Genomic DNA, 27,982 nt, shown 5'->3' on the forward strand with positions numbered 1-27,982 from the left:
GTGGGGGCACCAGACAAATTCTCTCTTGAATGTGTCTTTCTTTTCCTTTATTCACTGGAGCCCCCTGTCCGACAAAAAAAAAAAAAACGCTGCAAAAGTACCCCCATGGGTAGATCAAATATGATAAAATGCCCTCTATGGTGCCCTACCAGTGAAGAAAACACATTGAAGCGGCCTTTGAGGTGGCCTTAGAAGTTAGAAGACATGTTGCCATGTGCCAACATGCTTGGAAACTGTTCTGCGTGCCCCTGTCCTTTATATTTGTTTCGCCCTGCCCCTGAGTCCGCCACTGCTATTATTATTTCTACACATCTCTCTGGCTCTGAAGTTGCATTGAGACACGACTGGGGCATGACGTGAATACATATACACACACACACACTCACACACGCACACACACGCACACACACACACTGTATAAACAGAAAATGTATACACTCATATTCTCAAAGCCCTCATGCACACACACATACACATTCACACACACATATACTGACACGTGAATGTCTGAAATGAGGGTGTATAGAAAGCCACTGTCACTTAAAGACAATGAAAGATATAAGAACAAGAACACTGAAACAAACGTTAAAGGTACAAATCCACCAAATGGATCATTTTGTGCTTTATAATACGGTGTGTTGTTTCGCATCGGATCAACAACCACTAAAGTAGAAACTTCTCAGTACAGAATCACCCGTCCATAACATTCCCTCTCCTGTAACTATATACCACATTATGAGTCTTTAGGTTGCACATACTTTTGGCGCCTTTCACTGAATGAATTTTGAGTACATTAATCTCAAATCTCTTCATTAGGTGTAAATTTGAATATGAGCTACTTCCACAATACAGTAATGTCTAAAGCACAATTTTGTGAGTATTGTTTTGTTACGTCAACACTTTAATGAGGACATCGCCACAATTTGGTTCACCTCTAAAGAAAAATGTATTCAGATAACACCTTATTACCATCACTAATATTAGTATGAATACCATATTACAATAATACTTGGTGCAGTAATTATTGGCGTTATATATGATCATTTTCATTATTGCATGTTTTATCCTTTGCTCTTATTACTGCTTTACTTGGTCTCTATTATCAGCCATCTTCCATCAGTGTGTGTCTGTGTGTGTGTGTGTGTATGTCTTAAGTAATCTAGTCAGGTTTGTCACTGATGGGGGCTCCTTGCTGTGTGAGCGTATGCCAGTACTCCACTTTCTTCCCTTTGTTTTTGAGACAGTCGAACCAGTGTCTGAGTCTCTGTCCGCTTGCTTTGATGCCGAGCTCCACTCCACCTACAAACAGACGGGCAGAGAAGAAGAATCAGAAGGTGACGGGGAATTATTGGAGGGGAATGAAAGGAGACAGAAATCCGAAGGAATCAAGGATTGGAATGAAAGAAAGGCTAATGTAGTATTTTACATGATCTAATTGTCAACATGAATGCATCAATCTGACATGTATTATTTTACTGTTGCAGCCAGACAGCTAAACGATGAACTGAAACGCAAAAGATCTGCAAAGCCATGAGGAGCTGCAGATTCTTCTCTGTAGATTCACTGGAGACCTCTTACTCACATCGTCATTTGATACATTGTTATCAGAGATGCGTTAACAACACCATATGAGGCGTTTCATCAGAAATCAGACATCTCAGGCATGACAAGGAGACCCAACTAGACACCACTTGTATTTAAAAGGTCACATGCCAAAAATGTTGAGAACCACTTCCATAAATTAAAAAAAAAAAGTATTTTATTTTACGAGCTTATCATTTGAGTTTAAGTAAAATCTCATCCTTAAAAAGTACAAACGTGCATGAAATGTAAATTGTAAATTGAAGTACTATTACCTCAAAACTGAAGGTAGGCATACATGTTGTTATTTTCCACCAGAAAATAACAAACAACGGGACAGACTGACAGACATTAATCTTTCTTTATAAAATCGATTCAATAACGTTATTGACCTTCAGCAATAATGTACATCAACATTCATGTCAATAAAGATGATTATTATTTGACTGGCAGACAGATATTGGCAAAGCAGGAAGCAAACAGATATTACAGGCAAATTCCTCCAGGCAGAGAAAAAGAGAAATAGCTGGGGAATTACAAGACAGAGAGATTTAGATAACAAAATATTTATTGAAAAAGGATGTGGGGAATATGGAAAGCAGGAAATGACTCAGGTGAACGTGAGCAGAGGTGACGGTGGCGTTGGTGGAGAGGCAGACTGTAAAACAGAGAGATGCAGGCAGTTGTCACACAGAGGTTATTGCAAAGCCATTCCCTTGGCTGTGATTGCACAGCTAATGGAGCGTGAAGTTTTAAACACGGTATTTTGGCAATGCTGCCTTTTATTCTAACAGCGCCTTGGAAAATGACAGCGGTGAGAAAACAAGGTTTGTTTGTTGATCAGCGAGACCCATCTGAGCTTGATGTTGAACGCTGCTTCTGGGAAGAGAGGAGCCCGCTTTAAGCGTCTCCTATCCTGCATCCTCCTTCCCTTTCCTTTCACACACAGACACGTAGGACTCCGAGAGCAGGTCAAAACCTGTTAACAGAGTTTCGACAGGAGAACGATGCATAACACTCGGTCAACACTCCCACCACCTCCGAACAGAGAACGATGTCGTGTTCTCTGAGCCTGCAGGTTGCTCGTGATGAACGGCCACCACCCTGCCATGCGTTTGGGGACAGAAGAGGAATGAGAAACCAGAGCCAGAGGAGATGATACAGAGGAGGGCGAGGCTGACACTCTGGCTGGCGAGCTGGTGTGTGGCAACACGCGCACAGGTTGCACCCTGTTCTCTGTGTGCTTATGTATTTTTACCCCTCGCACCAGATCTCTCTGCTCCACAGCTGCACACAATCAACTCAGACAGACGATACACAAGAACTGTGGGGAAATAAATATCGAGCTGAACTGTAGATCTGAAAGCATATATGTTTCGAACAAAGTGCTCGTCGATCATCGATCAATTTAGTAACTTTCCAAAAACCGACAGTCCGTCAAGCATTCTCACTTCGGGAATAACACAACAACACGGCTCACTCAAAAATATTTGATTCATGGTCAAGATGAAATTTCCCATCTCTCTTTTTGTATTGATCTTTCCCACAAGTCCTCCAGTTGATTTATTGTGTCGTTTTCTTTTGTACTTTTGCCCTCACATTGATTCTCACTGTTCAGTTTTAACCTCCTTGTATCTCTGAAATCTCACCTTTCATCATGCCATCCTCTATGTAATATCTTCAGCTAAGCCTTTTAGCCCGCTTCTCATTGCTCTCACTCTCATACAAGTGCACTGGGATATGTTCTCTCGGCCTCTTTATCAACTCGTTTTTTCTTCTTTGTCTCTGTGTCATTTTTCTCCCCGCCCCAATTAACATAACTGGCTGGTTGATGTAGCTAAACCTGTAATGACAATGGTCAGGGGTATGGCCGTTATCTGGGGCCGCACGTTAGGCTGAAGGCCTTTTCTCCCAGCTGGGCTAATGGCTCACTGGGCTTATCAAAACACGAGGTATCTCCGACACAAGCCCCAAACCCACCCAAAGCCTCACACTTATGTGCATGTGCACGTGCACACACACACACACATTGGACAGAGTAAAACGCTTTGATCTGAAGGCCTTCAAGCTCATGGGGTGGTAATCCATCCTCACTGTGCCTCTCCACTAGTTCCCCACCACTCCTTAAGCTCCCATGTGCCCCATTACCATGGTATACACATTAGGCCATGCCAAAGCTGTTAAGCAGTCTGACGAAGCAGCAGCGATCTGATGTGCCAAGTCCATGAAGGATGGGGATCATTTTTTGACTTCTAAAGCGTTTCGATTTCCTTTTCCACTCAAACTTTCCTTTGCTGTTTCAAATCGTTCTCCTCGAGCCTCATAATTAGCCCTCATCTTCCCGCATTTCTTTTCTTTACTCCTCCCTCCGCCCACGCTCGGCCTGGTTTTTATGTTTTCTGCAATTGCGCCGCTTTCATCCCAGCTCTCTTGCACAGTTGCTGCTCCACTCCTCAGTTTTGTCTACGCCTACCTATGAAGTCATTGCTCATTCCCAAGTCGTAGTCCCACACAGAGATCTCCAGGGTTTTCTTTGCCAGCTGGTCCAAGGTAACTTCATATGAAAACTCCTGTGCAGGTGGTGCAAAAAAGAGCATATGTATATCAATGATTCATTAACATACGAGTTGAAAGAAACTGAATTCATAAATTAGAGGAATTTCAGAAGAAACATGCAAATTGATGAAGAGAACACATTCAAGGAAGGAATGTTTAAAGTTTAAATGTATTCTCAATACACTACAGAACATGCTCTTGAGCTCAGTCAAGAAAGTCAAAGTTGCTTGGTGTGTTGTGGTATTTGTAGTACAGGAAACACGTACCTCATTGAATTCAGGGTTGAGAGTCTTTTTCTTCACTGTAGTCTTGTACTTTGACTTTTTCCCCATATCTGGCTGCAACATACTGAGAAAGAGAGAAAAAAGAGAGCAAAAGCTAAAGAAGACATGAATACATTGGGACCTCGTACACTCTTCAGGTTGTGTCCAACCTCATGATGAGACATAACTTCAGGGAATAGTTTGAAATCTTTTGAAATTCGCTGATTTGCTTTCTGGTGAGTCAAGGAAAGTATAGACAGAAAGCGAGATTTGTACAATAGAAATCCTAAGATGCATTTCACCTTTTAAAGAAGGCCAGAACAATCATTTTTGCCGAGTTTAAAGGAATTATTCGGTTACTTTTTTTCAATCCTTTTCCCTGTTTTGACGGTGAACTTTGCTGAATCTCTTTCCGAGATAATTGTGAACCAGAAGTCTTTTGAACAAAGACGGGCACAGTGAGAGCGTGACAGAGAGAGACACTAGACCACAGCAAGATCCTAATCATGCCTCCTGCGAAGAGGCAACAGAAGGATCGCTAAAGGGCAATGGGAGTCATCATCAGCATAAATTCATAGAGTCAAGATGTTCAGGCGGTGAGATATCTCACTCCTCTAGCCCGACCTCACCCCCACCCACAAGCAGTGACAAATCCTGGCCTGACAGCTGATGCAAAAGATGGGCTTCTGGTTGTCGCTGCAGAGACAGAATCAGAACGAGTGAATGATGGAGGTGGTAAAGGAACAGGAGGAGGAGGAGGAATTGATAAACGGTGGCACAAAGACTTGAGGCGCTCGATGTTGTCAGTGATAAAAAATATAATTTTTGATGAAATTAAATGATTGAGCTAAAGTTACAGTAGTGACAATCTGTGACAATTGTGAAGTCTGTCCTCCAACAACTAAAAGATGTACAAACAGTTTACTGTAAGTTTAACTTATTTACATATTCTTGCATCTGTCTTAACCAGGATTGACTGAAGGAGCCTCAATATCAGAATTTTTCCAGATGTTCACGATATCCACTCAGGTTCGACACCAGCAGGACAAAGGTTTTGCAATCTGGTAGATCACATGATGGTAACAGTACATGTATAAGAAACAATAATATTACTGTGAAACCAAATTGTGTGTACTTTTTCTGAAACAATCTGACTGCTCACCACTCATGTCTACGAAACTAACTAAACAACATGTGACGTGAGATTGCAAGTGGACACCGCTGTATGATTAACCATAGCTTTGTTAAAACATTCAAATATGATGATCCTGAGGTGGGTGGGTTAGAAACAGGAGTTGACTAATCTGCATATAGGTGGGAGGTGTCCAGTCTTGTCAGATGGTGCAGTAAACACATTATAATTTAAAATTGGGAAATATAAGGACATTGGCTATTTTGGGGGAATAAACACAAATGGTCTCAATTTGTGGAAATTACATGAAAACTTGCATGAAGCATTTCTATCTGCACACATCTTTAAATATTATTTTCAACAGCGGTCTCCTCTTTGGTGAAATGCCATAGGACAATAGGACATTGAGAGCTTCTGTTATTCTGCACACACTACCAATGCACTTATGTATACCTGTTACACTGACCATGATAATTGTTCAGTTGATGACATGTGACCAAACAGCTTCTTGTCACAAGTCAAAGGTTCAGTGAGGTGCTCATTGTATATTAAAAAAGGTCATTTTCTCCTTAATTGTACAAATACCATATCAGCATTAAAATACCTGGTGCTAATACAATGATCCTAATGCCTTCCTGAGAAAAAAGGAACGAGAAGAAAGAAAGAAATCCATTGAGAGCGCCGGCCAAACAAAGCATCTATTTGACCGGCAGCATGTGAGCGGGTGAGGTGAGAGCCCGGGGGACATCTCAGGCGGAGCTGTGCCAAATCACATTTTACATGCGGCTCCGAGGACGCTCAGTCGGGGGATTCCAATTTCCAGAATAACGAAACATCATTTGACAGCAACATCCATAATAATGATAGCATACATTATTTTCCTTCTGCACAGCAGCAAACAAACTATACCCAAATTACTGTAGCAAATTCAATGTGAATAATAATTCATAACATGGAAGGCTGGCCCGTAGAGATAGTGGGGATTATTATTGTTTCACTTAATGTTGGCTTTTTCCCTAGAAAGCAGTTCACAGCAAAATACAGGAAACTAAAATGTTTCTGTGCTATACAATCTGTTCCATACAACTATTTAGTTTATCTCAAATAGTGCAGTATGGACAAATAAGGGAAAACTTGTTAAGAATGGCATACAATGGGTGAACAAGATAAAGCAGTACAGTAAAGAGTACACAGAAAGAGAATATCAAATCCAATGCAGCACAACAGCTTCCAAACATCTGCCACAGACTCTACAAAACAAATACAACTTTTAGAAAAGGTATTGCGGCTCTGTTTCTTTAATAGTAATACAATATTCACATGTGTACAGTGAAAGAGTTAGTAGTCACTTTAAGTGGTTCTCCTCCCCATCCGGGGCAGTCCCTCCTTAATGCTGTAAAACCTAAACTGTATTTTATCCACTGTTGCTTTATTTGTGATAGTTTTAACTTTTTCATCATGTCTACTCATTATATTAATAATGTCTTTTATATTCATAGAATGTGTTGTAACTCTGTTACACACATGACATCTATTGCTTCTGTTCATCCGGGGAGAGGGATCCTCCTCTGTTGCTCTCACGAAGGTTTATTCCCTTTTTCTCCCCGTTAAAGGACTTTTTTGGGTGGAAGTTGTTCCTGATCTGATGTGAGGTCCCAGGACAGAGGATGGCGTATGTGCACAGATTGTAAAGTCCTCTAAGACAAATTTGTGATTTTGGGCTATACAAAATAAATTGAATTGACTTGAAATTGAATTAAAACATGAGGGACAAAATCCATAGTCCTTGTTCTGTTGAAAAATGCTTCAGATGGCGCTAAGCTACAAGGCTTCAGCAGTCTCAGTTTAGAAAATAGACATAGATATCTTCCAATGTATCTTACAATACAGATGCCGCAGACTTGCACACGGACATTGTACAAACACAGCTTCCATTCATGATACAATTAATGGTTTGCGTACGCTCTACACCAGGGCACCGGAAAGCTAAATGCAGACCTTAAGATATTAGGAAGAGGAGCTTCTTTGTTTGTTGTATTTGGCTGAACAAAAAAGTTAAAAAAAATGTCTTTGGCTTCTTGAACTCTTCTGTCCTTAAAAAACAAAACAAGTATTTTACTATCTTTTTCACATTTGCTTTTATGCTGTTTTCTATGTGCAAATGAAATGAACCAAAATCAGGTCATATAATAGGACAGGTTAGAACACAAGCTAAAATGTTACGTTTGGTCAGTACCATTGCAATAATTGTTGCCGTACAATTACATATTTTCATCTGTCATCTGTCTTTGGCCTTTATGTCATTGGACCCTCATAACTTAATCACATGACAATTTGCCAAATGCCGAGGTCACAAGCCTTTGGTACTTGAAACCATTCTGCAGCAGGTTTAGTCGAGGGAGAGACGAGCAGAAGAGCGAGCCCATCACTGTGAATGAGAGATAGCAACAACAAAAATATAGAAGTTGAGGGAGCGGGGGTTAAAAACGGGAACCAATGAGAGGGCACTGAGAGGCAACAACTAAAAATGTGATGAATGCCAATTAGAAATTGGAGCTAAATATATGCCTGCTGAGGAGTCATGATTTTCACTTCACACAAGCATTCAGAGGGAGAACAGGACTGTGAAGCTTGGCAGCGTGCTTGGTCAGCAGAAAATATCTGACATGTTTTGCACTTTTTTTCTGCCTTCACATCCCCTTTTTTCCTGACAGAATAATGTATTCTTTAAACATTTACGGGAATGTGTGAAGAGCAAGGACGAAGAATGTGGGTCATTGTGGGTCATTCTGAAAGATGTAAACTCATTTAGTCTTCAAATGCTAATTTGTCCTTTTGAACGAAAGACAAATTAGTTCTGTGATAATTCTGACCTTGTGTCACTTGGGTGACTTCTAAAGGCTGATCGAGAGAGAAAACACACATTTGAAAAGCGATCTGGACAAATACACGGACATACACACGCAGCACGGATAAAGACAGACTCGCATCAAGATCAGTTTACAGATTCCTCCAGAGGATTGCTGGTGTTACAGCTGCAGGACACATCACCGCTCTGACAGTGAAGTAAGCCAGAAAGCTAGCGAAGCAAATTCATTCATTACTTCTGTCGACCTAATTGCTCAGTATACCCTGGAGACGTAATTCACTTATGCCAGCAATACATTCACCCCTATGTTTTTTTGTGTGTTTGAAGTTAACTTCACAAAAACTTCAGTGCAATACGGTTGGGTTTATGGTAGAAATCATGAAAAAAATAACATATACTCTACAGACCAACCACAAAATGGGGGAAACTAAGCTCTCTGGGATGGACGCAGCGACCCTGTTACAAAAGAGAACAAAGGAAAATTTGGCAGACAGGCAAGTGGAAAATCCAAACAACTTGAGTGCCAGAAATAGGAATCAGAGCAGTCGTTCAACAAAGTCATGTAAACTAAAAGAGTGTGTACAAAATGAAACAGCCGGTGAAAGGATGCCCAACAAGAGGAGGACGACAACAAACAGAATAAAATGCAATATAGTATGTGAGGAGAAAAAAGTGACAGAAAGAATGGGAACAGATTTTTTTATGTACTCAAAAAAACCTTGTGCAACAAAGAAATCCGACAAAGCACAAGGCATCACTTTTAAAGTAGAGGAACAAATCGGTACTTCAGAGAGAAAGAAGAAAAATATCCATGTGTGTCTGAGCAAGAGATTTCTTTTTTACAAGACGTGAAGTTCCTTTTTTTCTTATTTCTCTCATCGCTCGACAGAAACTTCAGACGACCTTTAAAATCCCAATACTGTGGGTGAGTGGTGATAAAGTTTTGCTCAATATTTTCCACAACAGACTAATGGATGAAAAAAAAAAATGAATGTAGCATGTAGCCGTCTCATTTAGACCAAACCTCCCTTCCTCTGCCTCCCATCTTCTATCTATAACAAGCCCTCTTAATTAAAACAACACAATAGTTCTTCATCCATGCCCTCTAGAACGACACATAGTAGAGTTTTCTGATCCAGCACCACTATAGTTTAAGATCATCGACATGAATTGAAAAATGCCTTTCTAACCCCTTCAGATCACATCCTCAGTATAATTGTGCACCTATTTAACAATACGTGGTAAAAAAAAAAGAAGCCATTCCTTCATATTTTTATATTAGAATCCAGCCATGTTTTCTTATGCAAAACAAATCATGGTGTGTGCTTACGTGAGATAGTACAGAATCCATCCATCCATCCATCCATTTTCAATACCGCTTATCCTCATTAGGGTCGCGGGGGCGCTGGAGCCTATCCCAGCTGACATAGGGCGAAGGCAGGGGACACCCTGGACAGGCCGCCAGTCCATCGAGGGCAAGTACAGAATCATTCATCCATTATTATTATTGTTGGCCCTCTATAGCTACAGTATAAACTCCCCCACCTTTTAGTGGTCCAATCAAATAAAAATTATTTTATTTAAACCCCTCTTCTAACTGTACACCACTCAAATATTCTTTAACTCTGGGCAGTACATCACAAAACAGAAGCTAAAGTTGTTTTGACTTCCAATTCACTGGGACTTCAACGGTTGATTAGGTGTACAGACAAATAAGTAGTTAGGTTTAGAGATTTGGGTTAACATTTTGCTAAATTTGTAAAGCGCCTTTTTTCCCCCAGGCGCTTCCCAATTTCTCTCTCATTAATCTTTCAACAGAAACACACACATGGCTCGACCATTGGGAGCAATTAGGTCCAGCGTGTTGCCCAAGGACACGTTTACATGTGCACAGGACGGGGATAGAAACGCCAACTCTTCGTAAACATCATGGTTTGAGTAAAAATTACTTCATACGTTCAATAATATCCACGTGTCTAAAGTTACGTAACTATCTTGGCCATGGTTAAAAGAAACCAATGTTGACTGTCGATGGGAAATGAACAGTTGTATCTCGTGTTAAAGTTGTTTGTGGCTCTACAGCAACATCCCAACACAACAAACAAGTCATACTTCCTATGCTATTTAGGAGTTCGTCACCTCATTGTAAACAAATGTCATTTTTTGGGGCATTTGTAGAAACGACCATCATTACAATTTTTCTTGAGTGGACAGCCTCTCTTAACTGTGCATTATCAGCCAGTTCTTCATGTAGAGCTGGGCTTATAGTTCTGTGATCATACATGTGAACTTCTCTGAGGATTTACACAGAGAAATGGTAGGTCTCGGTCGCAGCGGCAGAGGCAAACATCTCCGAGATCTCGAAAAATGTGTGATGCAGCTGTGCATGTCAAACAAGCTAATCATCCATCAATCCTTTTATCTATCCATCCATAATCTGTTTCCAATTATCCTATTCAGGGTCGTGGGGGGGGGGGGGGCTGGAGCGGATCCCAGCTAACTTTAGACGAGAGGCTAATCAGTTAATAGAATTCCCTGTCAAGAGGTTGGTTGAAAACAGCAAAGAAGAAATACATGTTGGATCCACTGAAGATACTAAAAGCTACATAAGAGCCGTTAAAATGTCCTTTCGAAGCAATTTCAGCATTCTGGAGGTGCCTCGAAAGCCTCCCATTACTGGAGGTGGCGTTGACAGTGGTTCTCAACCTTTTCTCCAGTGAGAAATATGTAATACGTCTGATTTTATATAGAATGTATAAAATTATTTTTTACGAACATACATATATATTTATAGAAACTATTTTTAAAAGGTTTTTTGAATGAATGCTAATTTTAAATATATTTTTGACAAATCTCACGTACCCCCTGGAGTGCCTTCACGTACCCCCATTTGAGAATCGCTGAGCTAGAGGATTAGTTGTCCTGTGTGGGAGCTCTCTCACTCCCTGCACTGCTGGTACTTCAATGCACCAGACAGATCAGAGATTGAGTTGTGTGGGTTTTGTTGTCACCACCTCTATGCCTTACAGGCAGGTCGGCTCAGGTGTGCATTGTGCTGGACACTTTGTCTTTCCTTTGAAAACCATTGCATTGACTGAGAGAAGCTCAGTCTGACAAAATAGCAGAACACTATGATGGGAAAAACAAAAAATTAATGGGTTAAACTTAATTGTTTAACCTATAAAATGTAAGGAAATCCCAAACTCCTCAAAGCCAAGGCAAATTGATTTATCGGAACATCGATCCAAGATCCAAAGATATTGTATTTACGATGATATGAAAAAGAGCAAAGAAGCAAATCCTCACTTTAAAGAAGCTGGAACAAGTGAATGTCTGGCTTCTTTGTTTTTTGTTTGCACACTATTTTGTAACACAATGTAGACAAGAAATTGAGGATCTGCTCACAGATGGAAAAACAGTGGTGGTTGGTGATAAAACACCTCCAAAAACTCCTCAGAAAACAAACCATAAAAAGTATTATTTCTTTGGAGAGACATACTTTTCGCTCTTTGTGACAATTTAATTGGACAATTGTTCCAACTGTGAGCAGCTCCTATTTGCAAGGTGGGACTTGTTGGGAAGCTGTGAGGCTAGCCTTGACAAGCCTCAGGGGAAAATCCACAGACTAATGTGAGCATAGTACGTTTTATTTTGGCGCATAGACCCTTTTACAGCAGAGTCATCAAAAATATGTGTGCATGTTGGCAACGGTAGTGGCATTTAGCACCAGCCATCAGACGCGTTAGTAAGCTTTAGACATTAAATTAAAACCCTTAACAGCATCAAAATGTCTGGTTGTTGCATGTTCGCTTGTCAGAATCAATATTCACATTGCAGACTTAAGTTCTACAAAATTTCGTCAGGATCACGACTGTTTCAGAGAACCAGGTGTATCAGTTTAACATGCGACCATGTTAACTTTCAGCTGAATGCATTCGTACTTTAGTAAATGGTTGGCGTAGCTAATACAAAAGAGATAAGTATGTACTTAACAGTGATTAAAGGCTTTTAAGAAGACACCTACATGTTCTGTTTGTGTTTTCCACAGTTGCCGTCACTGCGAGCAACCATAACGCATTCAAATGTCATCAGTTAACATCAGTTAACACAGTCACTTGTTATACTGAAACATTGGTGGCGTCTATGGCTGCAAGCTATTAAATGTGCTGACTGCCACTGGACTGTTAAAAAATGCTTGTATTTATTTGTAGCATCCATTTTACAACTCAATAAACATACAACTCTGAGTCTATGTCATAGTATTTGACATTCTGTACATGACCACAGAGAACGTAGTTGTAAGAATCTAGTGATTTATATGCTCATAATTCAACCCTGGTGTAACATTTACACACTAGATCTCTTCACTAAATAAATGATAATATCTGGCCACTAAATATTGGTCAACTTGCTGACACACTCACTAATAGTACACAAGTCTGTAAAGTACATTTGTTTAGGTTGCATTTGCAATCTTTGGTGGTTAATGCCCTAGCATAGCTTGTCAAGCTATTACTTGTTTCCTGTGCGTGTGCACACTTATGTATATCATCATTCTTTATAAACTGTAAAAGGGTCTATGAAACAGTCCATAAAAAAACTCCTAATTATCTCCAACATGTTCACTGCAGGTCAAAGATCACGGCCATATACAGTAGTCGTGTATGCACATCCCAATATTCTATCAGGTTCCTTGGGAAAAATAAATATTAAGAAAGAAAAAATTCAACCCAAGGATTCACACCTGAGTGAAAAAAAGAACATGTCTGTTCTGTCATAAGAAAGGAATTAATGGCAAATTCAATTTCCCATAAATATAGTCGTGAGTCTATTTATTGGTTGTGATAAAGTTGCACTTGTCATTTACCTTAGAGAGTCAGGAAAACAAGGGCTTTAGATTTGTATGCAGTAAGAAAACATGACTATTCCAGGCAGTGAACTCAGAGACAAGCCTTTGAAATGATTCATGTAGAAATGTAGAAATGAACCTATGCACCACGACTTTTCACCGTACAATAAGAACATACAACCACTGTGAGTTGCGAATGCAGAATAGCTACATATGAGCATAATTTGTGGGATACCTGGTTTTGATGATGAATATCAAGCATGACTTACATTTTGACAAAGGGGTCCGAGTAGCCATTGGAATCCATGGCGGCCAGATGGGCACAGCGTATGATCCCAACCAGCAGGCAGCCCTTCTCTGTGTCATAGCACAGTGACACCAGGATGCGTCCACGCTGGGGACACAGAAAACAACAGTGTGAGACACAGCCCCTGTTTCCCTCTCCAGTCAATACACAGTGGGGAACCCTGCAGCAGGGTCAATACAGTTTCTCAATACACGTTTCACTCAAAGCAAACCCAAATAAAACATTGATACAATCATAATGGAATACATTTTTTTTAAATGTGCTAAATTATTTTTAACTACCTAGGATAAAGCGTTATATTTATATATACGACCAACTTGGGTATTTAAATTGAAGCATGTAATTAAAGGCTTTATTTGAGACCAGTGAAATGACTCTGCTCCTTTCTCCTTTTAATCTGAGACTAATCAGAGACCAAAAGCTATTAGCCGCTGTCTCGAAAATCATGAAGAGAAATTAGATAACAACCACCAGAGGAGGAATACACCGGACAAGCAGCCTTGGTGTAATTTACAACATGTTGCTGTAGGGAGTCCTGTGAGTAGTTTCCCTTCACATTAGATAATTAGTATTCATGCCTCGGAAACATATACCGATTAAAAAACTCCTAATCTAACTTTCTCGTCCTTTAGAGATCGTAAAAAGAGAATACATTACAATTTCTGAAAAGATCAAATGTATCAGCTATAGGAGGGTGATAGGAACTTACAGAGAGCCATGTTTTGGTGGATAGTGATTATAATGAGATCGTGATGATAAAGCTGATGGTAGTTTTACCTCCTCCTCGGTCACGACCGCTCCCTGCTCCACCATTTGATTGTTAGCTTCTTTATTCTGAAATGAGAAAGAGGTACATGATGGTTATAGCCCACGGAGGCCCAGGGTGAATATCTATTACACATTATAATGCAGTATTTTAAATGGAGTGATAGTCTCCAGGCAAACATGAACAATGGAGATAGGACACATTTTGATATATATCCACAGACACCCATTTGGTTTATGTGCATGGTCACACACACATGCACACATAATGAACTTACCTGTGCAATTCTCTCCAGGCCCATATTGTAGCGCTTGTTCTCGCCCTCTTTCAGTTTCTTCAGAGCCACTCTCACCTCTCCAATGAATTCATTTCGTCCGAGTCTGTCCATGTCACACACACACAGCCTTCGCACGTAGACACACATTCAGACACAGAGATACAGAGAAGAGAATAGGGTGAGTCAGTAAAAAGTTAAAGATGATACGCCGTTATGCTCTGCTCATTACTCATAGACTGGCAAATATGTCCAAAGTGCGTCTGAAGTATTCTCCATCTGCAACAAAAGCAGGGTTCCTGGTGGTGTCGCGGGAGCAGCCTCGTGAATGACAAGGAATTGATTAACTGCTCAAGAGCACAGAGAATTTCAAAAGGTTTTCAACCCTTTGCTTCTCGGCTGTTATTCCATCAGACACTAATTTGTTGTAATTGAAACGTGTAAGAGGAAAGAGATTGATTCAAGAAGGTAATCAGTTAAAAATACATACATTGTTGTGTTCTGTGCTAATAAAACAAATTTAAAGGACTGCTATGAATTGATCTGCATACACTAAGTGTTACATTTATTATTCAAGGTTACTTTTCGGGGCGTAACTGGAAAAGGGCGTAAAAAGACAAAACAAGACTGAGTCGACAACCATGCATTTATGTCTCTATGGTTGTTTTTTTAAATTGAAAAAGAGACAACTGAATCAGTTGGTTTATGCTGCTACAGTTCTGTAAAATGATTTCCTCCACAGAGCACACTTACTTAAACTCATGGTGATGTTTGATGGAGGGTGAATATTCCCTCAGCTACAGTACAGCCCATCACCTGCTACAATATTCCCTCTGTGCTCAGATATTCCCAGATGGACTGTCACCGCTCTTGATTTCTACCTCGCTCTTCACGGTCTATTCTCAACCTTTCTCTCTGGCTCCCCGCACACACACACCTTCCCCCTCTCCCTGTTCTCTTCCTGTCCCTCTGACATTTGGACGTTTGACATGCAGGTTCCAGCCTTTTAGTCATAACGGATGAGTATCTCTAGCAGAAGCTTCAGAATAACTCTGACTCATGACCACAGCTGTCAGATGAGTTATGTGCCTTTGCTCTGTCATACATGGCTGGTGTCTGTGATGAGTTGAAGGTTATGGTGAAATATGACACCAGTTGCGCCCAAACCTTTGGCTTCTTCAGTTCAAACGCTCCACCCGTTTTCCTCGCACCCTCTCCCACTATGTTCCATCGATAGAATTCCTCTAAAAACTAAACAGACGCTCGTGGAGTCTGTTCAACCTGTGGTGCCAAATTCAGTGCGGAGTCGCTGACAAACTCCGCCTCATGAGTTACATTAGATAATCCGGGTGTTTTAGCACCCCTGCTTGGGGTCTGTACTTGTGAAATTCTCTCTTTAATGGTCCCAAACAAGTGTGAACAAAAAGATGACTTTGATGACAACAAGGATGACCTTGGCTGAGGTATTTGTTATAGTTTTTTAAAGGATCATTGCCACAAAATATGGAGCTCATTGGTATTAAAACACATATTTAATTTGGCATCTAAACATATATGCAGATATTAAGTAAATGCTAATAATACAGTGTGTTATATGCCAAAACATTGTTTTGGCATATAAGGAGCCGTCTTCTTCTGAGGAGCCTTCTTCTACCAGTGAGCTGTACGAAGGCACACCAGTGCTGTGGGCTAAATGCAATGACAACATGTACGGGATGATTATTATTGAATACCTGTACACAATTTCATGGCAACGCATTAGTTGTTGAACCATTTCGCTCAAAACCACAAATATGGACCTTGTGGTGTCGCTAGAGAAAAAGTTTAAAGAAGATTAATTGTCTGGAGAACATACATATCAGCCAATAGTCTTTGAGATATTTCTGTCCGCAAATATGGAGAACTGACTGACATTGCCACAAGCAATGCATATAGAAACACCAACCAAAGATATCACACTTCCTGACATTTAACACCTAATCAAACATTTCCCTTCCATAGTACCAGACTATACATCTCACCTGAGGCATCCAGCAGCCAGTCTCAGCCTCACCCTCCATCCAATACCAAATCAAGTCCTATATTTGTCCCTATCTCCCCACAGCCGAGGACAGTGAGAGTCTATTAAGAAGTCTGACAGGGGCAGAGAGATAGAGGGAAGAAATTGAGAGAGAGACTAGACCTGGCACTGACATCATGTTGGTAGTCCTTTCACACGCACACACACACACACACACACACACACACGCACACACACACACGCACACACACACGCACACGCACACCCTCCGTCTCTCCTCAGTTAACTGCCAGCCTGAAAATCATTTTAGTGATAAAAGCCACAAAGAGTCTTAAAGATGAGACTCTCCCCAAAGTCATAAATGTACAATTCACCTACATTTTTCTCTACATCTTTTAAAAAGGCAATGAAAAGCGTTGAGCCATTTCAATGGGGGGAGGGATTGAAGCACCACATTACATTACATTTTAAATGACTTTATTTGCCCAAAGGCAGAGGCAGATTGCAGCCACTAGATAAGTGTGGACCTAATTTCAAATGTCGGTCTCCCTGCAGTAAAATTATCTTTGGAGCAACTAAAACTGTTCAGACTTCAAAAGGAAACCGTTAAATCTATTTGTTCCAAGTGCAGTTTCTCATGTTTCGGCTATTTTCTAGAAAATCAGCACTGGAAAAAAAACAGATTTTTTACTGGAAATCAGTAAAACTTTCTTTCAAATGAGACAATTACAATTGAACGACTCAGTAACAGACTAAATAACTCCAGTTCAGTTGATTTTTCACTCAACACTTAAGCACCTCAGGCAGTTGTGCTGCACCATTTAAAGGATTAGCCGGTATGAGGCCAACCGTGAAGTCTGGACATTAGTTATTAGTTTACTTGGCTGATTCATTCTTAATAACAGGCTGGCCCTTAAAGATTAAGTTTGCACACTGAGGAATAGTTGAATACAGAATATTAATAAAATGTGGTTACAAGTTTGAAATATATTTTTTCTCTCCAAGCCATTTCATAACCAGTCATCCCTTTCTATTTAAGTGCATTTTGCATCAATATAATGGCTTTATATAATCATTGTAGCTGCAAATGAGTGAATGAATGGTGAAATAAATAAATGCATGAAACCAGTCCTCTCCCTCTTCTTTACACAAGGCATCAATGTTTTCACATCATTTATCCTCCAGTGCAAGAGCAGTGCAGCAGAATGGACTTGCCACCAAAGAAACGGGTCATCAAGGATGCACAGATCTGTTTTTCAGTCCTGATACTGATAACGACGCCACGGTTGTTGGTATCTGCCAATGCCGAGTACCAATCGGATACCAGTGTTTCATTAATAATCTGTCTCACTGTGTGTGGAAGATACTGGAAGCACTCTTGTGCAAGGCAACACCAGGCTTGGCTGAAACATTGATTTCCTGAATTTGTATTTACTATTAAATAAAAAATAATTTACCAGCAATGATGTAAATATGTAAATACAAATTCTCTGAAATTACAATTCAAGTGTAACCCTTTTTAATGCAGCAACAGATTGATCAAAAATTAAAAAGGAATTCATATTCCAGTTTGTAATAGTGTAAAAACATATCATTTAATTGAATAGCTCGGCCCCAGTGTCATTACCCAATCCAGATATTTGAGTTAATATCGAACAATTATTCAAATGTTGGTATCAATGCATTCGTACTAAAAAGTTGTATAACTGTCTATATGGTCAGCAGTTTTCTGCAATAGCTAGTAAACATATTTACACCCAGTAAGTACTGCTCTACATAATAGTATAGTAGTATAGTCCGCCATTCCCGCAAATTATTTTTAAATGTTTTTGGAAACGATACATGAATATAATCCAGCACAATCCAATTGAAAGCAGCCTTATTGTTTACCGTTAATTACTGCTAATGCAAACCAAATATGTCCTAAATGCCACTACTTCACATAGAAAGGGGTTTGTCTAGAATATTACAATATACAACACTAACAAATGCACTAAAAAAGCGCCGCTTAGAAATAATCATTGTTCTCACTTGAAAACGCAGTCGTCTAGAATCAAATGTGTTTGCTCTGACTGCAGTATGGCCCAGTTTAACTATAAACTTTGCACTGTCCAGGCCTTCAGGCCGGTCTACAGATGGGCGGAGTGTGGATAGAGCCGGCCCGCTCAGCAGTTCACAGAGCATGGGGATCAAACAGTACATCTTGCCCTCCTCTGCGCCCTGCTCGGACTGGCAGAGCAGGCGCAGCCCCATGAGTAAACATCTCTACGGGGACCCCTCTCCGTTTCTCCGTTCTCTGACTGTTTGCTGCTTTCTGTGGAGTAATGAGAACAAAGTCTGTCTATTGGTTGATGAATCTTGCTGGCACCTGAACACATCCACAGAGAGTTTGAGCAGATTTTCTCTCTCTCTCTCTCTGACTGTTGCTTGCCTCCCCCCTGTTCCTCGCTGTCAGACAGCGTTTCATTCATACCTGCTCGCTTGCTGTCTTGCGAATTTCTCACTGTCCTCATTCTTTCGTTTTTCGGCTCCCCTTTGAGTAAACTCCTCCCCATCACTCGCTCTTTTTTTCAGCTAAATTAATTTCCTCATTCATCACGTTATCCATGTTACTACACACCAATCTCTGTGTCTCTCTTTCAATTAACCTATGGATTCCCTCCATCCCTCTATTCTGTCATCTTCCTCAATCTTGACCTCCCTAGTTTCCTCTTTCACACCGGTTTATCTGTCACTTGACATCATTCACACTTTCCCCCCTGCTCTCTTTGTTGATCTTGGCAATCACATCTCTCTCTCTCTTCCTCTTCTGCTTGACGCTGGTCACACACACCTCCTCCTCTTCCTCTTCCTCGTTTTGGCTTCCCAGAGCCCCCCATGCTGGTTTGTGTCTGTGTGCAATGTCCTTGAGCAGAGGTCAGGTGGGATTCCTAGTTTGTGGGGTGTGACCTCATGCTGTCGTTAGTGTGTATGTATTTGTGTGTGTGTGTGTGTGTGTGTGTGTGTGTGTGTGTGTGTGTGTGTGTGTGTCTTTAGGGAGGGAGAGTAAATGTTATTTATGAATGTGTGTCTGTAACAGCTCAAGGACGCGTGTTGTTTGGTATGTGTGTGTGTTTTCGCTACATACAGAGCCATGCATGGGTCTTTCCTGCAAGTAATTGCCCTTGGCATACACATGAGGATACGCACACACCTGACTGCCTGCATTTGTGTGTGCTCTGCAGACGGGATTCATGTATGTGTGTGTGTGTGCATCCATGCTTGTGTTTCCTCAGGATAAACAATACCATCCAACCCTATTATGAATCTGCTGAGCAAACTGACACTGATTGGACGCAGCACACACATTCACAAACAAAACACACTCAAAACTCTGTCTCTGTATTAACTTACACATGCAGGAGGATGACAGGAGTGCGTCAGACTTTTTGGGCCAAGATGGCTACGCTTGACCTCAATCACTGTAGGAAGGAGGAGGCGGAGACTCACCGCACAGCCAACACCTGAGCAGTTACCGCAGCAACAGCAAGTGGAACAGTTGGCTTGCGTCGCCTGGCTGAAATAATGAATTACCCGGAAAAATCCCACTGGGAAGCAAAGATGGCTGCTGGCAGTTCACCGGAGGATTGGGAGCATTGGTTCTTCATCCTCCGCATAATAGACTCGTCATTTGGCTGTCTGCGGAATAGTGCTAATTACCGTCCGTGGTAAAAGTCAGAGAGGAGCACCTACCTGAGCGTTTTGGTGGTCATGTCGGCTGCTGTGATGCCGTGGTACATCAGCGTTTCGTTCCACACTGGGTTAAGTGTATTCTTCAGGGTTTTTGTGCGTAGCTTGTTTGCCTGAGGAGACAAAGAAGAAGAAATATGAAAAGAAACTTATGGAAAGGAAAAAAAGGAAAAGATCAAAAGAAGAAAAGAGGAATGAAAAAATTTTTCAAGGGTGAAGAAGCAAACTCGTCGGATCAGAACGAGAGAAAGAGAATAAAAGATCATGAAAAGGAAGGGGAACGAGTGACACTAAAAGATCAAGAACGGAGACAAAGAAAGAGTGGCGAACCATCATTTATTTCTGTCCCTCAGGAAATTGCAGACATCTGCTGCCTACTTTGTAGAGGAGAGTAAGAGGACGCAAGGCTTCCCTCGCCTCACCTGTCTGTCTCCTCCCCAACATGATAGCCAAACCTCCAAAAAAAGCACTGTGTCTCAAACACAACACAGCAGCCAATTATATTGCACATTCATTCAGCATGACATATTTTAGCTTTCCAAAAGAGGAAATGTACACTAACTGCTTGATGTGTTAAATGGGTTCCACTCATCAGTGTTATCATTGGGGCTATTTTTCTGATTTTAGAGAGCTCCCTTTGTAGCCACAGAATATATTATACAACCGTTTTCACAGGCTTGTGACGACTAAACTGACCTTCATTTGTCAAATCTGTGGAGTGCCCCTTCAAAACACACCAATAAGCCACAGGCACAGTAGCCAATCCCACATCAAGAATGTCCTGTCACAATGTATATTAATCCGCCACTTAAAATAGTCCCCAACTAATGGACTATTTACTATTTTCATGCTTCAGTTTAATGCTCAATCAGAATTAATGTGCTCAGCTTTTGGAGAGTCATTTCTTTGAAAGTATGTATTCGTGACCCATTTAAAAACATATAAAAGATTTGCATTTTCAGAAAGAAGAATTTTGCTCGGGGCTGAGTGCCACAGCTTGGCATGGAGGAGTCTGAAGGTATTGAGAGAAGGACTTCTCCGTTGTTGATTTTGGTCTTTTCATGGGATTTGATAAAAAAATGGAGCATCGACAGCCTTAGCTTAAAAAATTTCAAAGAAGATATAAAGTGGTGACAAATATCTGGACCAGTTTCACTCAAATGCTGCATACATTGTAATGTGTCAATTCAAAGTACCCAATTTTACAATAACCACTCAGACATTTTTTCTTTCAAAATGAATACTTAACATTTTTTTGGTTCATAATACTTTAATACTTTTACTAAAGTAGGCAGGAGCTTTATGTGTAATAGATTATTTCTTACTTGACATTATGGTATTGTTAATATTATTCAAGTAAAGGACCATCCACTACTGGCGTTCATGCATAGCTTCAGTATATATGTACTTACTGACTGTCCATCTGGTGGAGAATATTCTTTCCAAATACTCGTACTTATGTCTGAAGCCTCGTAGATAAACACCTCTTCCCATTCTCCCTCTTTTCCTTTCTGCCAAAGTCACAGTCAGACTCTCCTCGCTGTCCCTTTTTTATTCTCAATTTTCTGCTGGAAACTTTTGGCTTATCTACAAGAGTCAGCCCCCCGGCGCTCACTGCATGAAGGGAACAAGCGTATTCGATTCATGTCGTTTGTTTGATTCATTAATTTGCAGGAGGAGACGTTCACAGGCAGAGTCACGACTTATAGCGGTGTTGCACAGCTGTATGTGTGCCAGCACAGCTCAACAAAACAAATGGCCTATTTCACAAATAATAACCACTCCTGTTTGTCTGAATTGGGCTGATTTTTTAAAACTTTTAACATGCTTCATCTACAAACACTTAAAATACCAGTTCCCTCTCTCTGCCTCTATTTCCCCTCTGCACTGGTGCTTTTGCATCCGTTTCTAAATGTTTTATCTCTCGCCCTCCATCTGTCTATCACACTCTCCCTTCTTTCTTTCCATCTGTTTGTGCATCTTTTTACTTAGTTCACACTCCCTCTCTCTCTCTCAAGCCCTACTTCCCAGAGCTGTGGATGAAGAGTCTGGCTTTGAGGGAATCATCCATGCACATCGGGTAGAAAGGGAACAATGAAAATACCAAGGACCAACACAGAGGCTCTAGTGATTACTGGGACCATGTTTGTGTGTGACAATGAGGGATGGAGTGGCAGAGAAGGAAAGCAGTCTCTGTGTGACTGTGACTAAAAGCCTGAGCAAGTTCCTGCATATACGCAAGGTCATGCGCCACATGTGTTGCAGTGCATGTTCCACATCACACAGACAGCATGCAGGACTCTATACTGATTAAAGATCATGTACTGGATTGGAGCGTGAGAGACTGAGAGAGAAGCAAAATGAGTGGGGCAGAGGAGGCGTGTGCCTCTGCTCTCTGTGTTTTGACAACTCAATTATTTTGCACAAACTGAAACCCTTTTTTGTTCTTGATTGCTCACTGCATCGTTTGCTTGCCTAGTCTGAATGTGGACATGATGCCGGTGTGTAGGTGCGCGTCCGCTATACCCCATTACTCTACACGTGCACGCTTCCACTTTTCAAGTGGCGTGGCCCCCGCTTGGTGGGTATTTAACAAACGGCTGTTCATTGGTACTTACCTACTCATTGACGCTTACTCTGCGCCCCCACCTCTACCACTCCTTTCCCCTCCCATCAAGACTTGCCTGTTGACGTGAGCCGTGTAACAATCCTCCCTGTTTCCATGACAACCACCTGCTGCTGTCCTCCCCTCATCTGTCTCTCCCTCCCATTCATTCCTTCTTTCCTCCCTCCACTCTCTCCCCCTTTTCTCACTCTCAGTTGTCTCCCCTCTCTCCACACACTGTTGGTATTTCAAGGTCAAAGAGGGTCACAGCGATAGAGACAGAGATATGGGTGGAAAGTGGGGGAAAGAGAGCGATAACAATGGGAGACAAAACAGACAGGGGAAGGCTGGAGGACACAAATCTCCCAGACGTCGTCATTGTTAGCACCTTAGACCTCAGACAGTTGCCTTATTCAACCTATCTTGGCTCAGCATCCTCCCCGCACTTATCATTACCTCATTTCGTGTCAACCTTGAGCCAAAATGGCCGACAACAGGTTGTATTCTGCCGTAGCTGGGGGTTCCTGTTGTGGTAAGCCTTATCTTCCCTGCTTCTTGAGCTGAAAACAAGACAAGAGCGGTGCAGCAGACTACAACGTGTTTGTGCTCGATAAAGCTGAGCATTAGACGAGCCAAATTAAGCGGTAACCCACCAAAATGCTCCCCGTTCAATGGCTTGAATAGACACAATAAATTAGTCCACAGCCATGTTATGTTTTCTGCAAGAGCATTTTGACCTTTTCCTGGCATTTGAATCAATAAGGGATTTTTTTTTTCATTAAGTAAATAATTGTTTTTTGTTCTCTTTAGTTGAATAATGTATAAAATCTTTCCTATTTTTAGACTTTTGTCAGCAGCTTTTGTGTGATGTGGGACTTTGCAGAGTGAGTGTCAGTGTCTGGGACAGCCCAGTGTGGTAGCATGTTACGTTAATTGCCACTGAGGTAAGGTTGGAGCAGTGACCTTGCTGGCCCCGGGGAGAAGATGAAGCTTGACGTATGGATCAGCTAGTCCATTGGAGTCCATGGCTTTCAGTCCCTGTGGACACAAGCACAGACACACACACACACACACACACACACACACACACACACACACACACAGTACTGTCAAAGGTAATGGCACCATGCCCTCAAACACTTTGTACAACTGACAGGGTCAAAAAAATAACCAGAAGATATGAAAGACGTCTTCTTCTGTAGTTACATCTCAAAATTGCTCCTGGGCGCATCTTTCCATGCCACTATTTTCTACCATCCTTGACTCCTTTGTGTTGTCCTCAAGGGAACCGGTCAGTGAGATTAACATAATTAACATCATGTGTCAGTACACAATATGTACACAAGGCTTGTGTCCATGCACGATGGCCAAATCAAAATGTGTCTGCCACAGCAACAGAGCAACATTATCCAACATTTCATTTCATTTCATCATGAGATGATTTAATCTTGAATTGACTGCAGAGGGTGTGTGGCAAACACGCTACTTTCAAAAGGTTGAGAGAAAGCATTCTGACGTCTCGCGCAAATGTGAACGCCTTACAGGAGAATTGTTTTCATTGGGACTTCAAGGAGGATTATGCAACCACACAGAAGTTTGTTTATATGGAGAAGATATTAAAATGGTGTGTACCTTAGCCTTCTGAATTGTACAATGAAGACAGTTGTTCTCCTGATCAAAGAGCAGGGTGAACTCCAACGTTCCCAGGTAGGCTGAAAAACAACACAAACCGCGGCAATTACTGCCAGTGAAGGGACAGAAACTCAGTCTGACACACACACAGACTCAAAGGCTCTGAGTCATATTTGTAGCAGATGGCCTCTAAAAAACATGATGCTGGCTAATATGAATTGATCTGTTTGGGAATGAGTAGAAACGTTGCAGGCTGAGTCCCACTATGGCTACAATGTCTAATAGATCATTGGAAAAGCTGTGTGACATAAAGTGGGAGTGACAAACACTCTTGGAAAATGCTCGACTCCACAATTACTCTGAAAGCATATGTTGTGCGTCAGAGGAGAATACATGAATACAAATTGAGTAAAAAAATAGAAAAAGAAAAATAAGATTACTCTCCTCTCTAAAGTTTAAGATTTGGAGGTGTTGTTTTTCTTCTGCATTGTCTTTTTTAAATTTCACATAAATAAACATCTACACACAATATTAAAGACAACTTTTACACCACTAAGCTTTGTTCAGCCTCATCAGAACTCACTGTCTTCATCATCAGAGTCGTTTGCCTCCTCCCTGTCTCCATCGTTGTCCCCGAGTCTCTCCCCCTCCTTGTATCCTCCACCCGTCTCCCCGTTGAAAGTCTCCTCTTTTAGTATCTTCTTCTCCCTCGGAGGCGGTGGCGTGCAGGGGTAGTCGTGGAAACGCGGGAAGAAGTCTGAGATCTGTGGGATGGGGAGGATGGGGCCCGGGCACACGTTGATGGCAAAGTGCTCCTGCATAGAGATCTTGACCGGTGAGGGAGGGGGCGGACCGGTGGGGTGGGGCGTCACCGAGGGGGAGGAGGCAGATGAGGAAGACGTGGAGTTGGAGGAAGGGGGGATGGCCAGGTGGGAGGTTGAGGGGGGTGGTGGGGGTTTGGAGACGCTCATGTGGACTGTCGAACGGGACTGTGGAATGAAAAAGTAAAGGGAGAAAGAAAAGAATAGTGTGAGAATAACAGCTGGGATCATAGCAGAGGGGAGAGACAAGAGGCTCAGAACTAGAAGAGAAACACAAAATAATTGTCATATCACACCTCAGTGTCCAACTCTCCACTTTCAGCAGCACCAGGGGTCATTTATATCCAACATTATTATAAGTCAACATTGACAATATGTTAAAAATAACAACAACATTACATCTGAAACATCTTAAGAAAACTGATGTTTCTATTTCTATCCATTGATGCAAAATCTGATTTCTCAACAGCCAAAATAGAATCTGCCAGAACCTTTGGCACTTCAAGTGTGACTCACACATTGTGTCAGCACACCAAGTCTGTGCTCTGAGTTATTATTCAAATGTAGTGCTGTAAAGTACGAACAAGTGATGTCACTTGTGTATCTGCACTTCATTCTAATCCTTCCCTTATCTCTCTCTCTCTCTCTCGCTCTCTCTCTTTCATCTTCAAGTCCCCTGAGCAATATTTACATAATACTATTTGAAGACTTTCCCAGTCCTTAACATAATTGTCACCAAATGAAGCGAAAAAACTGTTGCCAAAACTCCAACCTTGTTAAGCCAAATGCTTTCCTATTTTCCTCACAGTGATTTAGAGAGACTGAAGACATGTTTTCTCTTATGCACCCCCCCCCCCCCCGTGACATGGTGTCTTTATTATTTCAAGAACAGGTTTGATTTCAGGGATCACAGAGATGAAACTCAACCTGTTCCCTTTGTTTACCGGTGCCGTCCCACATTACACTGGTAAAGATCAAAAACACTAACAAAAATGTAAAAAGGTCTTTACACCTTCACTGCATGACACAAACACGGTCAGATCATTTTATGATGCATGTCACTTGTAACCCCATCTATATATTGCATGTGCATTAATTAGCTGTCTTGTAACTTGAGTCCTCTGTCCCTTTAGGTCCGTGCATTTCGTCTGTGTTTAGCAGTCTTGTGATTTCCAGATCTATTCTTCCCCCTAAATGAAATAATGTTGCCCTTTTAGTTTTTGACTGATGCATCTGTTGTGTAAACGGAAATTAATTGGCTGTAATTCATCTTGTGTTGCAGTGAAAACTCAGCGTTGACTCAAGGGCTACAACTACCGAGTACTATTCTATTGTCAAATGTCAGAAAACAGGGAAAAATGCAGAGAATTATTGTCATTTTGTTAAAAGAAATGACTGACTTAAAGTATCAATCGCTCATCAAAAATCAAGATTAATCTTCTGCCGTTCATCTAATGAATTCATTGTTTCAGCTCTAGTTAACATCCACCCCATTTTCATAGCAAATGCTGTTGAACGAGTGGGATTTCCCTGTTTAAATGATCACGTACCTCCTGTATGTTGTCATATACAGTATGCATGTTGCCAATAGATTAGAATATGGCATTACGTTGAAGTTGTCCCAGTGGTAGGTCGGTAGAAACCCATAAAAACAATGAACGAAACAGATACTGAGGTGATTCCTCCTCAGCGTGGCTGAACATATAGACATTTTTGTTTGACATTGTTTACATCAGAATTGCTATAACACACCTCTAGTACATCATACAACATATTGAGTCCCTCCTTTTGACAGACGCTGACGTACATCGCTATATACTGAACACACTAGACATGGATGGTGTGTGTGTGTGTGTTGGCTCGATTGACAAAAGCTTTGAACGGAACAAGACTCGACTCAATTGTGAACTTGCAATTCCAAGAGCACGTCCCTCCTTCCTCACTACGGTAAGTCACAGTACTTACAGTAAGTCGACTCTCTGTGAAACAGACGTGTCAAGACCATACATGCATACATAAAGACCCCAAACAGCCCGCTCTCATCTTCAATACGTACACTCAGTGCGTCCCTCACACTGCTCTTATGTAACAACACAATTCACTGCTTGGGTACCCGCGTTCAAATCATCACTTACAGCATGTTGCTACAAACTCAAATCGCTCTCACTCGTCTTACATAGAGAGGCACGCACATGCAAGCACATGTGTGCACACACACACAGACACGCACGCGTGCACACTCACATGCACAAATACGTACCCAGGGACAGTCTTCATCTGTGCCAGCACTCCATCTTGCGTGCTCTCACGTCCTCCGTCTCTCATCCACTGAGGAGCATGCAGACCTGCTTTGATTCAATATATCCCTCTGTACCCTCTCTCTCTCTCATTCTCTCCCCATCTCTGTTCGGTTGCTCTCCTCCTCTCCTCTCCTCTGTCCCTCCCTCTTTCTCTTCTCCAGTAGTTGTGACGTATCTGGTTAAAATCCTCGTCAGTCCTTTGCAGACTGTGCATATAGTGCTGTCACTCACTTTCTCAGCAGCGGCAGGATTTAAGGAAACCCGGGAAACAGCGGCAT

The 27,982-nt window shown here is 41.4% G+C and overlaps 1 protein-coding gene across 1 annotated transcript; it reads right to left on the reverse strand.

The window, feature by feature from the left end:
- Window positions 1-283: 283 nt before the first annotated feature.
- On the reverse strand, window positions 284-25,554 carry doc2d (double C2-like domains, delta). Its single transcript, XM_034538308.1, has 10 exons — window positions 25,167-25,554; window positions 24,584-24,663; window positions 23,915-23,989; window positions 20,350-20,459; window positions 14,601-14,727; window positions 14,335-14,391; window positions 13,520-13,644; window positions 4,404-4,485; window positions 4,055-4,151; window positions 284-1,299 (listed from the first exon to the last, which is right to left on the reverse strand). The coding sequence occupies exons 1-10, from the start codon at window positions 25,552-25,554 to the stop codon at window positions 1,160-1,162; spliced, it is 1,281 nt and encodes a 426-aa protein (XP_034394199.1). The 3' UTR covers window positions 284-1,159.
- Between the last annotated feature and the right edge of the window lie 2,428 nt (window positions 25,555-27,982).

The sequence above is a fragment of the Cyclopterus lumpus genome, chromosome 1 (genome assembly GCF_009769545.1).
Source record: "Cyclopterus lumpus isolate fCycLum1 chromosome 1, fCycLum1.pri, whole genome shotgun sequence".
Classification (NCBI taxonomy): domain Eukaryota; kingdom Metazoa; phylum Chordata; class Actinopteri; order Perciformes; family Cyclopteridae; genus Cyclopterus; species Cyclopterus lumpus.

Coding starts and splice junctions, on each gene's coding strand:
- doc2d (XM_034538308.1), bottom strand. CDS start 25,554: ATGAGCGTCTCCAAACCCCCACCACCCCCCTCAACCTCCCACCTGGCC. Junction 13,645..14,334: donor CGGTCGTGACCGAGGAGGAG/GTAAAACTACCA, acceptor CTGTGTCCCCAG/CGTGGACGCATCCTGGTGTC. Junction 4,152..4,403: donor TCAACCCTGAATTCAATGAG/GTACGTGTTTCC, acceptor CCACCTGCACAG/GAGTTTTCATATGAAGTTAC.